This window comes from Alosa pseudoharengus, unplaced genomic scaffold (genome assembly GCF_046254945.1).
Source record: "Alosa pseudoharengus isolate Yale_2024_CS ecotype anadromous, Long Island Sound unplaced genomic scaffold, YU_APseudo_1.1 YU_APseudo_1.1_scf_3, whole genome shotgun sequence".
NCBI classification, from domain to species: Eukaryota; Metazoa; Chordata; class Actinopteri; order Clupeiformes; family Clupeidae; genus Alosa; species Alosa pseudoharengus.
The window spans coordinates 30,624,871-30,640,005 of NW_027468718.1; the positions used below are offsets into that span (position 1 = coordinate 30,624,871).

At 44.1% G+C, this 15,135-nt stretch overlaps 1 protein-coding gene across 1 annotated transcript; it reads left to right on the plus strand.

Moving 5' to 3' along the window:
• The first annotated feature begins 2,951 nt into the window (after positions 1–2,951).
• Positions 2,952–14,468, plus strand: etv5a (ETS variant transcription factor 5a). Its single transcript, XM_076264009.1, has 13 exons — positions 2,952–3,050; positions 4,807–4,935; positions 5,133–5,223; positions 5,459–5,506; positions 6,008–6,058; positions 7,818–7,941; positions 8,074–8,376; positions 9,404–9,690; positions 11,382–11,441; positions 11,606–11,674; positions 11,934–12,103; positions 12,218–12,319; positions 12,433–14,468. Exons 2-13 carry the CDS (start codon positions 4,888–4,890, stop codon positions 12,661–12,663), a joined length of 1,584 nt encoding a protein of 527 aa, XP_076120124.1. The 5' UTR covers positions 2,952–3,050; positions 4,807–4,887; the 3' UTR covers positions 12,664–14,468.
• Positions 14,469–15,135: the final 667 nt, after the last annotated feature.

Below are 15,135 nucleotides of genomic sequence, written 5' to 3' on the forward strand. Positions count from 1 at the left end.
CACACACAAATACACACACAAATACAGACACACACTTGCACACAGACACAAATATGCACGCACACAAATACACACACTCTCACACGGAGACATACACATCAATGCTACTGTCTGTTACTTACACTGATTTGTTTTAAATTGAATCTCACCATAAAAGGCTTTTATGTTGATGATAAAGAGCTCTCGCGGGGAATACTCCTGGCTTTTAGCACCATGCACACATGACTTGCACAAGATGGAGGCCTTTCCAAATTCGTGTCAACACAGAGGCCTTTTGCCAAAGTCACTCGCGCCTTTCTCTTTCACACAAAGACTCCATGATCCTGAGACGGCGGCACTGTTAAGTGTGCCGTAAGGAGTTCAGCTGTGACCATTTACAAATGTTAGTGACACAGACAAGACAAAAGTACACAAATGTTGAGGCGCTCCTCACTATGAAATACCCACAGCACATTGCATTTGGCTGAAGTTACATAACAGATATGGAGGTCAATTCAATTTATATAATGAGAAATGTAATCTATAATAGAAAAATGTAGCAAGTTAAAAAATACTTAACAGTGGCCTGTTGTATTAAGGTGTGGCAGTGACATGCAATGAAAATAAACTTCTTTTTAAAATCTTTTTTTCCACCTATGAGTGTGCTGTACCATGGGGTTAACTTGTGATTACTGTGAACCACCTTCATGATACTGATTAACTGGCAGCAAGAACAGAGTGGACTGATGTCAGACCAGTGACAGGCGCATTAGGGTGGACTTAAAACAGTCTTGACTCACATTACATGAGCTGATGAGGCTCAGACTGATACATTTTCCAGGAATGTTTTCACTCTGCTTCTCCATGAAGCACTACTCTGGCAGTGGTGCAGAGTAGGGCCCACTTCCTGCATGCATCATTTATTACCAAACAGTGTCCGTGATGATTGTTTTGGGACAACACTGGTCTTCTCTGTTGATCCACCATTGCTGGAAACACACTTTCTTTTTCTGTATTGAGCAGCAGCAATTTCATGCCGCTGGACAGTGATCCTGACCTCCCCAAAAATGGATAACAACTATAGCTTACCAGCAGGCAGTAGAAGAGGTGGATTTAGTTATACAACACGGATCTAAACACAAAGCACCACAAGCTAGTCGTCATGGGTTCACTGAGATAATAGGCCAGGAATTATCTGTCTGTGTGCTATTAATAGCCAACAAGTCACAGCTCGTCTCTTATTGGGCGCCAACCAATAGCCCCAAGGCAAGCGCTAGATTTATGCTTTTGCTCATTTCATTAACTGTTCTTGGCAAAGCATTTATACATGTCAAGCTTTGTTCAGATTGCTTTGGAGTTACTTATACAGGTTTTTGTTTTTTGCATTAGTCATGAACCTTGCATTTTATAAGAAAAACAGTGGCTATCAGACAGTAAAGGGTGTGGCACTTTGTATTCACTTCAGAGACTTTATCAGGATGTGTTCAACAACACTAAGATCCTTCAGGCTGCATTCTCCGTGTTTGGAGGAGTGCTGGCTGGATTAGCCCATAAAGGCTACTGGAGTGAAAAGGGCTCAACTGAAAGATGTCATAATGACCCAGACTCCGGCACAGTGAAAAAGGCTCCTCAGAGCTCCTTCACCTTCTTTCAGGGCTATTCCCCCTCTCCTCCCTCTGTTTCTATCATGTGCAGGCATCCCTGAGGTATTCACCCCCCCAATCACAGTATGGTGAACAGCAAGGTGTGGTTTTAAATGGTGCTGAGTGGGCTATTGCTTTATTTCCTGTTTTTCCAAAGTACCCATTATACATTCTAGCCTGACTTTATCTCGTATCCATTTTCTTTTATCTCATGTAATCTATTTTGATTTTGAAGTGTTTTGATAGGTGTGTTCAAAGGAGACCTTAATGCACCATTACCTTAATAAGGGTGGCTGGGACGCTACACTTCACATCATGTTTTAATCTGACAAGGTAACAAATGTAGGCCTAACCATAGCAGTTAATCACAGTATTTGCCTTATTGATAAGTTCGAAAAGACCCGAAAAGGGTCGTTAATTTGAAAAGGAGTCAATTGCAACATATAGCATCAATAGGAGGATATTACCCATCAAATTAAACTGTCTTGTTCCCCAGTTGCTTCTTGCATTTTCCACTATGTCCCTCGTGGATGGCTTTATGCAACTCTATAGCCTAACTTGAAATAGGCTACACAATGTAGGCTACTGTGTTAGGCCTATGATATAGCGTGGATTGCCTTTTTTCAGTTAACACGCTAAAACAAGTTTAACATAACACATATCGATCACATAAAATATAGATTTATGTGATTATTCCAGTTATTTTGCTAGATTAGAAATGTGTTTAATCATACTGTTTTAGCCTAATACGGTAAAGCCTGTAGGGCAATTCGGTGTCTGAAGTTGCATCATAAACCTGACTGACTGTGCACGGCTGTATATGGCCAAAAAAATGTTTGCCCAGTGCGCTCGGCCGATGTGGATGTTACTTTTTTCGAAAGACCAAGATAACCTCATAATAATTATCTTTTAAAAACATAAAAATGAAAGCATGGTTTTATTTCGTCTCTCGTCAGCCCCTCAAGCGCGAATATCTTACGTTTTCAGCCTGTTAACTGTAGGCAGAGAATACTGCCTACACAGTTCCTAGTTTAGTTGATCAGCCATCAAAAACGGGCTGGCCCTTTAAGAAGCTCTGTGGTGGAAAAAAAAAACACCAATGCGATTCTGAATGAAACCCAGTCATTCATAAAAATAGGTCCGACCCACGCAGCGATTGGTCGAAGAGCACATCATGAATATTTCATCACCTCAAGAAACGCTATTGGTTGTTGCCTTGAGCGACAACGAGGCAGTACCAATGATCGTGCAGTCTAATGTGCCTGTCGAGCCCCAGGGAAAACCAGCCATTCCATTTACAAACCCTCATTCAAGTTTTGTGAGGCGAGGAGTGCGCATCTATCCATCACAGAATAGAAACCTTGGAAATTTTGTGGAATTTATTGAGATTTTTTTCAACGTTATAGAGGTGTCTACGAAAACCATTGGGTGAGTATCCCGGAAAGCTCTGCACAATGGATACCGCGCAGGTTTTATGCATACCACTGCGACACTTGTTAAGTTAAACGCCGATTTGCAACTGCAAATCCAGCTATCAAACGCTCAGGGCGACGGAGAACGCCATTTTCTCTGAGGGAGATTTTACTTAGCGCCAGGCAACCATTTTCTGTAGCATCCACGTTCTAAATGCCCGTTCTTGCACAAATGATACGAGATAGGTCGTCATCTGTGCGTGCGTAATGCAGCTCTATTATCTGTGGAGGACGGTCGCGCTTTGACTGTTTGTGATTTTTATGAATGGGGAGGTGAGATTGTCCTGACTGCCCCCCCCCCCCCCCGGGTTCCTCGCGGATCGAGTTTCACTTCATTGAGAAAAACAAGGGGCCGTGGGAGGGGGGGAAGGGGGGTGTAACGTGTTGCCCCCGTCCATATGAATTCTGCATTAATTGTCTTTGATGTGCACCTCAAATTGCACTTATTTCTCCAATTTTGCACACGAGTTTTGCACACGATTTGTTTGCTTTTGTCCATGGAGAATTTATATTTAACATTGTCTCCTAAAATCTGATTTGGAAGTGTGTTTTTTACGTTAGTTGCTCATAGTTATATTCCCCACATTAGAGATAGGCTTATTGTGGTTGCTCGGACCATTTGTTCCTGGTCTGACACTTGAGAAAGTTGGCTGTTTTTTATGTAGCCTACTGTGTGATACTTTCATCTACTCTGTGATGGATTATTCATTTTCAGGCAGTGTTATGATGGCCTACTGACTTTTGCACAGCAACTATGTTGATGCACTGAACTGCTTTATGAATTAATTGCCAACGTGATGTATCCTGCATCTACGGATATAATTTATTTACAGTTCTGTTTTTATGGTTGTGGTTGTCAGACATTTGTCATGAGATAGCAGGCTATCATTTCAGTAGATTTACTCTTATGGATTATCAAAGTAAAGATAACAGACCTGCGATGTCTTGGACAAATACTCATAAAGTTCTTCTTATTCTGATACTTAAACGTTATACGTCAGCAATGGTGGATGAAAGTGTCTTCTTTTATGTGCTTTGCTGGGTTACAAACATGAATGTGTAATAATAGGCTAGCTCCATTTTATTCGTCATCCATTATGTTAACTGATCAACCAGCATGACTCACTATGGCAGGCTTGAGGGCGATCATCCATGTAGAAGACCATGCTGCTCTATTTTATCTTACGGTGTTTTGAACTCTACAACCCCTTTAGTGTGGTTGTGCGTGCGCTCAGGAGTCTCTCTATACCATACTCCAAAGGACATATCCTGACACATTCATATTTTAACGGCAGCGTGACAACAATGTTTAGTCTCTGTGGCGCTGTGGTTAAGACCACTTACTTTCATATGGTTGTTCTGGTGTTGTGTGGTGCTAAGAAAGTGAAATGAAATGCTAAGAAATGTCCTTTAAGTAATCCTTCAGGCCAGTTCTGACTGGAGTGATTTTTTTTATGATTCTGCTCAATCACAAGGACAGATGGTTAGCTCTGCTTACATAAGGTTTACATCTATAATATGACCACATTGTGTTTACAATGCACAGGTCATAATCCACGCCAGCATGATTGAGGATTGTGGTGGTGGTAATGTTCAACAAACAGGAGGTAGTAGATGAATAGACAGGACCATCATAGGCTGAAGGAAATGTGCAATATTCTTTGATGGATGGCATTATTTCCCCTAACAGTATCTTTTGGTTTCTCTTTCAGAGAGAAAGAGTTTGAGACACCCTTACATTATCGCTTTAGGCGAAGACTCTTCACTGGGAATCCTGTGAAGACCAAGATAACATGGACGGATTTTATGACCAGCAAGTCCCATTTATGGTCCCACCCAGTGTGAGTACCACTGCTTGATACGCCATCAGATAAACCTCAGTGTCACTGTGTCTCCGTGCCTACTTCCCTTGTGGGTTTATTTGCCCAACAAGTTGCCTTGCTGTGTGATGTTGAAACATGCGCATCACACAGTGACTTGGATTCATCACATGGGTCTGTGACTTATCAATCTGACAACGTTTTGTTCTCCACCACAGAAAGCGTCCCGTGCAGAGGAACCCTACAGCAGATCAGTCAGCGACAGGAAGAGGAAGTTTGTGGATGCAGAACTCGCTCAGGATACGGAAGGTAAGTTCACATCGGGTCCTTGTTGTGTGTTTCTAATCCATCCTCAAGTCTCAGTGGGCATGCAATGAGCTCTAAATTTAGAATCAGTCACAATATGTCAGAATTGAACAAACTAAAATGAATCTTTTATGTGTGTGTGTTTTTTTTATTTTTTTTTATCAAAAGACAGAATATCATTGTCAGATTTTTTTTGTGACTACTGAGCCTGAAGTGTTCTGTGATCCTTTCTCTTTAGAACTCTTTCAGGACTTGAGCCAACTGCAGGAGATCTGGATTGCTGAAGGTGAGAAATATTTGAAAGTGTCCCAGAAATACTTTGTGGTTGAGCTAAGAGGAATTATTATCATGTGTGTATCACATGAGTCAATGTGATCTTTTTTTGTGGGAATATGACTTTTTGTTCTACCACCTAGGTTTTCATTTTTCTGTGTCATTGCATTGCTTTTATTTTTGGATTTTTGTTATTTGAGGGAGGATACAAAATGTACAGACCCTCAGCATATATGTTTTCAAAAACAAACAAATAATCTGATTTGTAATTTTTGATGGAACAATCTGCAACAGTCCTGGTTGTTCCCAAATGGCAGTTAGTTATTCTTCCATGAAACTTTTACATGCATCAATGCTGATATGCCATTTTTCTTCAGTTATTTTTCCCGTCCTTAGTTGCAGGGGTGGGGAGGAATTGACACAAGTGGTTACAGCAACATCTTTTTTTAATCTACTGTACGGCTTTATTTATTATTGACAACTTATCGCTGCTCTACTCTGTCTGTCTCCACAGCCCAGGTGCCTGATGACGAGCAGTTTGTCCCAGATTTCCAGTCAGATAGCTGTGAGTACCTGAGATTGCTGATTTATTATTCATTTATTCTCTCTCCACTGGTGTACTTTGGGTAGTGTCCAGTTAGGGGTGATGTGGACAAAAGTAACTCAGCTCTCAAACAAAATAGACATTTATAATTCATAAAGCACTTCAAGCCCCTTTCAATTCTGTGGGGACAATGGATGCCAAGGAATTTGATCACTCGCTCACAGTGGAGGTTTGGAGTGGGTTTCCATTCCCGAGCTTGAGGCCATTTGATTGCCGAAGCTCTCTATAACTCGACTTGGCTTTTCTGGTTGCATACTTTACTACTTGGCATAGTTAGCCCACACTGGTCTTGCAGGCTACATTGGTATGCCTCTCTCCTTAGGGTTCATAGAAGAGACCCACCCTCACCTGCAACCGACATTTCCGTTTTTCCCCTCCTTCCCCCCTCTCTCTTTCTCTTTTTTAAGTTTAATCAGGCGATCGGTATCGAGCATCACATGAGCCAAGCTCATAATCTGATTTCACACTTTCATGCACTCTGCCCAGCCTCTCGAATGGGCCAGATTCCAGAGGGCGGGGTGGGATCGCCGAAGGGAAGGACTCCCCGGCACACAGCAGCTCCCACCCAATGCACCCCAAACCCTCTGGAAACAATACACACCGAGAGTCTTGTCCACTAGTCTGTGTATATTCAAGCAATTTTTTTCTTTTTCCAAGCTTGTGCCTTTTTAGGCCGTATATGCTTTCAACAAGCCTTATTCTGAAGTTGAGTGAGGGAGAGTGTGCTGCTGGGCTCCTTGCCATGTCTGTTGTAGAATGGCTACAGTAGACAGAGTGGTCAACCTGACCTCGAGGCTATTGAAATAAATGGCTGAAAGTGTGTGTTTGTTTCTGGGGGGATAGCGCTGGTCAGGCTGTCGCAGCCGGCTGTGGCTTGGCTCACCGCCAGTTTCCTCCAGTTGTGCTACTAAACTGCACTGTATGCCTCAAAACCCAACCCCTCGGTTTTTTTTCCCCCTGTCTGCTTTTGGTCACGTGGTCTCCCACGCTGGTGCAACACCCCACTCTCGTTGCCACTACCAGCGGAAAAGTAATCTCTCCTGCTCGGAGGTCCTCCAATCAGCAGCTTACAGCCCTGGCTGGTGCCGTGTTCCTCCAGACCTTGTACCCGCCATCGCACGCGTGCCCCGCAGCCTCACGTGCCCATTGTTTGGTGCTGGCCTCTGCAGCACGGTGCCGGGGTGATTTTGGCTCTGGTTGCACTGCGCTGTGGGATTTGGTTTCACTGGCCCATTATGTGGCGCCGGAAATGGGAGCTGACGCGAAGCTCCAGCAGCTAATGGTTACAGTGTGGGGAGGGGAAAATCATTCAGAATCATTGAATTACAGACACACTGATTCATGAGTATTGACCTGGACAGTGATGGAAATCTGCAGGGAGAGCTTTGATTGCTCGTGCTGTCTGGTATTGTGATACTGATGGGTTGGTGGGGGTGGAGGGAGCTTTTATGCCCTTGCTATTGGCCTCGTTAGCCTGTGAAAGAAAGTCATTAAACTGTCTGAGTCGAAGACAACATCTGTTTTGTTAGAGAGAAATAGAGGGGTGGGAGGGTGGTGGGGAAAATAAGCAATGGACACTTTGTGTGATGAGTTGTCAGATGAGGTGATGCACTTCACAACATTTTGTCATGCTGTCATCTCTTACATACTCACTCTATCTCTCTCTCTCTCTCTCTCTCTCCCTCCATCTCTCCCTCTCTCCCTCTCTCTCTCTCTCTAGTGATGTTCCATGGCCCGCCACCAACCAAGATCAAGCGGGAAGTGAGTCCCTCCAAAGAGCTCTCCCCTTGTAGTCAGGACTACAGTCCCATGCCCTACGGAGAGAAGTGCCTTTACAGCTACAGGTGAGAACCAGCACTGTTCAGTGCCATATTTATGATGCTGTCAATGATCATGCCTGTTTCTTGAATGTTTATTGATCAAGGTCTGATAAAGTGTGTGTGTGTGTGTGTGTGTGTGTGTGTGTGATTATGCAGTGCCTATGAGAGGAAGCCAACGGCCGGGTTCAAGCCCCTGACCCCTCCCTCGACGCCCGTGTCTCCGTGTGGCTCTGCCGCCAACACCCCCCAGGGCTCCAACCCCCTACATGACCCCACACCGCCCCCGCTGGTGCAGGGCCCCACGCTAGCACAGCGCCCCCTGCAGCAGGGCCAGGCAACCACAGCCAGCGCCACCCCCAGCCACAGCCAGAGGGCGCTGCCCCTCCACAGCCAGAGCCCGCCGTTCGTTGTGCCCTGCCCGCCACTCAACCATGAGACCCCCTTCAGCTCAGAGCACAGGTGAGATGGACAGCCACATCCACAATGTACTACATCATAACAAGTCGCCTTATGCATTATGCATTACACACACAATATCACTAAACTACATTTCAAGCTCATAGCGTGAAGATTAGTTTCCCCAGCATCTGTAAATCAACATTTGTAGGTGAACTGAGACCGAACACACATATAATTGAGTGAAAGGGTGAACTTTTGACCTGGTATTTAATCCTTGAGACTCCATGTCCACGGTGTAGGTTTTCAGCTCAGTGGCAAGGCCTCAGGTATTGCTGACCTCTGAGGTTATCCATATCATTCTTAATGCAAGGGGGTAGGAGAGAGATGTGTATATACGGCAGGTGACCTTTCAGTTATGCTGACTTCATGAATGGAAACTATTTGTTGGCACCCGCGATGGGTTTAAAGTGTGTGTATGTGTGTGTGTGTGTGTGTGTGTGGGGGGGGGGGGAGGGGGTCGGGAAAGGCTGGCTGGCTGGCTTACTCGGATGTTGTTGTGCCTTGATTCCATGTTAGCCCACTGCTGCAGGGTGCGGATGGGGTTGAGTGGGGTGGTGGGGGTCATGGTTTGAGCTGTATTAACTTGACCCCCGTGGGAACAGACTGCCTGGCATACTGCCGTTCCACCTGCAGTCAGGGACGTTGTCGGAGAATGCCTGGCATCCCATTGGCAGCCAGTGATGCGGAGTCAGTAGCTGTGGGCTCAGCAAAGGTCTCGTCTCTGGAGAGTGGCTGTTGGGCACCATGTCCTTGTTTTATATTTATCCGCTGGTGTCAGTGCTCGGAGGGCTAATTTACAGTTTCTTGGTGCAGGGGATTAATTTCTCTGAGGAAGTGGCTATAGCGTTTCATTGCTGCTCCACCTAGTAGCATTCACAGTTATACATGAAGGGTAAACTTACATGCGGGGTAAGGCTGAGCTTGGCTATGACGTGCTGTTTACTTAGCCTTGTTAAACCTTAATGCGGTTGCTATTAAATTAACTTTCTTATTCCTTTAATGACCCCCCCCCCCCCCCCATCTGCAGGTTCCAAAGACAACTGTCAGAACCCTGCCTACCATTCCCGCCCTCTGAGTCCCAAGGTCGGTCACCCTTCATGCCCCAGGCTCCAAGCACTTCACCGCGGGACAGGAGGCCTCCATACCACCGCCAAATGTCCGAGCCCCTAGTCCCCATTCCCCCCCAGGGCTTCAAACAGGAGATGATGGAGCCGCACTACAGTGAGCAAGGGGTTCCCAACATGGGTCCATCCCCTGCGGCCTTCCACCCCATGGCCATCAAGCAGGAGCCAAGGGACTTCTGTTTTGATTCTGGTAAGGAGCAATTTCTCAATGTTAATTATAATGGGGCAGTTAAACTCGTAATTTCATCTTTCATAAATGACAAAAGCATCCACACTAAAAAACATCCACATTGGCAGAAAGTCTAATATAGAACTTCAAATCAGAACTGAGGTCCTCCATTTATACATCTGATTAGAGCCTTTGTTCGTTTTTTCTCCACCAAATTTGATGGTGTGGTCATAAAATGCACAATTGTTAAGCAAAACTGTCCCACTAATTACAATAGTTCAAATACGGAACTACAAGAAAAAAGCCATGCAATGTAATGAAAGATGAGATCCAAAGCAAATCCCGATACTCTTCGCCCGAAGTCTTTTTTTGGGAGAAGACGGACATCACATAGGCCATTTCAGCACACCGACACACAGGGTTTCATTGTAGAGCTGGTCAGTTGCGTGCAGCTCCTGAGAGTCCGATGTGTGTGTGAGCAGTCATGGCCGAAGGGTGTGGAATGTGCTGTGTGGCTTGGCACTTGCCTGTGAGTTTTAGCACCAATCAGCAAGGCCTAGAGATGCAACAAGGCAGTGACCATGGACACCAGTTGTTTTTTTTCCTTGTTTTTTTCTGTCCAGTTTTTCAGCCTAGAACTGAAACAGAAAGCCACGATTTAGATGAGGATCAGACGGATCAAATAGAAGCCCTCAAGGCTGTGCCAAAAGAAAAGGTCTAAATCACGCCATTAATAGAATATACTCACTCCACTACATCTAATTCATGAAACCCAGATACCATGCAGACTTGACACGCTAGGCAAAATAAGTAAAGTTGTATTCATCTGACACCATCTTCTCAACAAGCACTCACAAGCACTCACCAGCCTCTTTCGGTTGATGTGCATGTGATCCCACACCCTGCAAACATAAATACCACTATGCTTGATCTTAAACACTGACCAACAGCCAGCTGTTTGTGGTCCTTTGTCATCCACGTGTCACAAACTTGGCCATCACCCCATTTCCGTTTGGCTTTATTCTTAGTAAAGCCTGCAGTGATGTAATATTAAATCCGCTTAGCCCACACTTCTAAACATACGCATCATCATCATAAAGGGCTCGGGCTGCCCAGAGGGTCTCATGCATCTACTGGGTATTTATTTTCCTCTCTGCAGATTAAGTGATGTGCCTCTATTAGATGGAGAGATTTTAGACATGGCACTTTTACAGTAGTGTTTGCTAGTAGGCTGTTTCGAGAGGGTGTGGCAAACAATGTCCTACAGAGGCAGGGCAGAGAACAAAGATAACTTAATTGTTGCGATTCGATATCTGGCTGCAGTGACGAATTCTATTTGCTGTCTCAATGAGACGTGTCCCTGACGTTTGCATGCATTGATCCGCGGCTTAAGCCAGTACTACCAGATGTGTGGGCCAGGGACATGTACAGTCCAGCTGTTGTTACAGCGATGTTATGTAAGTGTCCAATTGACTGGAGCCTTCACCCAGTCCTCAGTGTCCAGTACTCCTTGCTTTGTGAAATCTGGACCTACTGCATATCCCCAGAGCAGGCGTGCTACACGAATAATGCTTGGTCATGTTTACCATGTTGTTAGCATCTCTTCTCTTTATGAACAAATACATATAAAATAAGGATAATCATTGCATTGGCATACATAGTATAGATAAACTTCAACCATTTTAGCAACCATTTTTTGTTTTGTTTTACAGAAGTGCCTAACTGCCAGTCATCTTTTGGGAGGGCCTCAAGCTTCTACCAAAACCAAGAAAGTAAGTATCCTCTTCATCATATTTCAGATGGAAAACAAACATTGGGCTCTGGTTTTGTTGTCATAGATGTTGCAGCATTGTGTATAGCGGGTCACTGGGGGACCTGCTAATGGGCTTAGGGATCTGAATGGCAACTAATCATTCCCTCCCCTGCTACATTGCAGACTTTGTTTTCGACAGAGAGCCACACCTGTACTACGATGATACATGTGTCGTTCCAGAGAGGCTGGATGGTAAGTAGTAGTGATTGGAGAATTTGTTTATATTGCCTTAATATAAAAAAATATGTAAAACCAGTTAAAAGATGCCGCAAGTGATGGTATTCTTAAATTCAAGTTAAATTGATGTTTTTGTGATATTTTTATTTATTTATTGAATTGAATTGAATTGAATTGAATTAATGCTAATTCCTGTTCACTTGCTCCAACAACATGTATAGCACCATTCCCTCATTCTCACTCTCTCTGTTTTGTCCTTTTTGTATGATCACAGGTAAAGTCAAGCAGGAGCCCACAGTGTTCCGTGACGGTCCCCCTTACCAACGCAGAGGCTCCTTACAGCTTTGGCAGTTTCTGGTCACTCTGCTCGACGACCCTGCAAACGGTCACTTCATTGCCTGGACTGGCCGAGGCATGGAGTTCAAGCTGATTGAGCCAGAAGAGGTAGGTTGCCTGTCTTTCCAGTTGGCTTTGACAAGAATCACCTCCTCTCTCTTTCATTGGAAAATTATGTCTGAGATGCCACCACCTTTGACACTCCTGATTTCTCCATTTCAGGTGGCAAGACGCTGGGGCATCCAGAAAAACAGGCCGGCTATGAACTATGACAAGCTGAGCCGTTCTCTGCGTTACTACTATGAGAAAGGAATCATGCAGAAGGTACGAAAAGAACCATTTCCTAGCTCCTCTGCTGAATGTGTTCATGGGTTGCTAATGACAACCGAATGCCTAGCCTGACAGCTGTGTTTGTTTGTCTTCCTCTGGTCACCTAGGTTGCTGGTGAGCGGTACGTGTACAAGTTTGTGTGCGACCCAGAGGCTCTCTTCTCCATGGCCTTTCCTGACAATCAGAGGCCCACCCTGAAGGCTGACCCCGACGGTCTCCCAGGAATGGAGGACGACACCATCCCTCTGACCCACTATGATGAGGGAGCCCCCTACATTGTGGATGCAGGGGAGCAGTGTGTAACAGGGATGCCCTTCCCTGACAGTTACGCGTATTGATGTCCACTCCAAAAATAACAAAAGAGAAAACATAAAAATATAAAACGATCTTATCCCAAAGCCCGGACTGCAGTGCAGACTGGAACTCATCTGATTCACAGTTCCTTGCCCCCTCCTGGCCTGATGCCCTCTCTGAAATGACCTTTCAGCCACCTACCCCACCCCTCCACCCCACTTGCCCCCGTGTACCAGAGAAATCTCAAAAAGGTGTTTTTAGAGGAAACCTGCAAAAATTCACTTTTTTTCCCCTCTGGCATCAACCAGTGGGAAAGGGGTCCCCCGACAGGTGACGGACAAACTGGAATTCTGGTTGCACCGGTCACCTGTCCCTGTAGTGAGGCATGTGTCGCCATGGAGACGAGCAGGACGCCATGGACTGGCCAAGTAGTGATGAAGAACGGACAGATCTCTTAGTGGACTGGAAGAAGTGTAGCAATTCCATTTTGACAATCTGCCTTTTTTTTACGATAAACTTTTATTCTGTCAACTAAAAGAAGATAAAAGTACAGAGATATGGTTACCTCTTGGGTCCCTAGTAAACTCTATGTTACTTTAAAACATTTAAAATATATATATATAAAGAGTAAAGGGCTTCATATTGCAAAAACACCTAAAGAATACACCTGTTAACCGAATGGCTTGTTTAGACAGCTGTTTTTTGTATAACAACCCTTTTAGTTGAAAAATTAGACTTTAGGCTAAAGACTGCTGTAGGTACAATCAGATTTTCTGTATTTTGTTGTATTGTTCTACTCATTGACTTTTTGTTTTGTTTTAAAGAGTAGTGGTTTTGTTTTGTCACTACTCCACATCAGCTGTCTGTTTTGATCCATACAAGCTTTCAAAATGTTTTGTAAAATTCTCTACAGGACTGTTAGCCCATTGATTCTCTCATGATTCAGCATTTGTTTCAGTCTTGACATACATGGCCAACGCATATCGGCTCGATCTCACACCATTCAGTGACCTGAATTTTCCACAGTACGCTGACTTTATTAATGCACAAATGTTTTATGAGAAGCGCCATCTGTAGTCTTATTTATTTCAGGCATAGATCTCCCTGACGCCGCACAGCAGTGGAACCAACGTCAAGGCCTTTGCATGCAGTGAGATTGTATACACACCCACCCCACCCCACTTCTTTTTATTTTTGCCAAACTCCGATTTACTATAGACCACAGCTTCTCCTGCATGGTGTACTTAACAAGCAAATGTCCACTGGCGTATGGTTCCATGCTGGCGTATGGTTCCATGCTGACGTATGGTTCCATGCTGACGTATGGTTCCATGCTGACGTATGGTTCCATGCTGGCGTATGGTTCCATGCTGGACAAAGAACAATTTGTGACGTTCTCTGCATTTTTGTTTGTTAGGTTTTTTTTTTTCTTTTTTGGGGAGGGGAAGAAAAATTATATATAAATATATTTTTGCAAAACTCCGCATCTGTTTTGATTTTATTGTATAAGCTGTATAGTACTGCCTAAAAAAAAAAAAAAAACAACAAAAAAAAAACATGTTATCTTTTGAATCGGAGTCCCTGTGATGCGACTGCAGATAATAAAGAAAGGACACCCTTTTTTCTTGGTGGAGTTGGGAACAGTGCCTTGACTGGAGAAGTGCAGCTTGTATACTAATAGTAGCCTCGCTGGTGTTGGACGGAGTTGCATTGCTCTCCACTCGAACCACACAAAGGGTTGTCTGCACCTGTATAGGCTTCTCCCTTTCCCTTCACAATGTGTACCGTACACTGCTGAGTTGGTTATCTGTAAGGGGTACAATAAACTGTCGTTTCTGCTTCAGCTCCAGTGATGTGTGGCTTTGTTTCTTTTTCACCCCTTCATCTGTCAGCTGATGTGTCGTTTATGGAGAGTCCACTGGGCTGAACCTGGGGGAATCAGTTACTGGCACCTATGATGCCTTTTGTACGTCTTCAGTTAAAAGTTAATAGACCCAGGAGGTCAGCATAACTAGCACATTCCTTAGCACTGTAGAACTTGGTCTTAAAGTCAAAGTACTAGTGCCTCTGCTGCAACCATGCGATCAACTGCTTTGTTTTCAAATTGTGCATATAACATCACCACATAATTTGGCATGAGCATCCTAACAAACAGCATCTATGATCATTAGAAATTTTAACTCGTATGATCACCACATGACCTTATATTGCAATATCTATATTGGTTATGATATTTTACATTTTCTGTATTCAACAAACCTAAGTTCATAAAACATTGTTGATGAAAACACTACAAAATTTAGGGTAAAATGTCATATGCTGATCATACTCTACCTGCACCGTTTCACTATTGTGATCCATTTTTGGATCAGAAACAATAAGCTAATCCGACCCCTGCACACAAATCATTACACTAGAGCAGACAAAAAAGAAATGCATATCTTTAACATCTTCTTAAATAGATAGTCTGGTCAGTTTAGGGCAAATGGCTGCAAAAAATGATTAACATTTGAGCC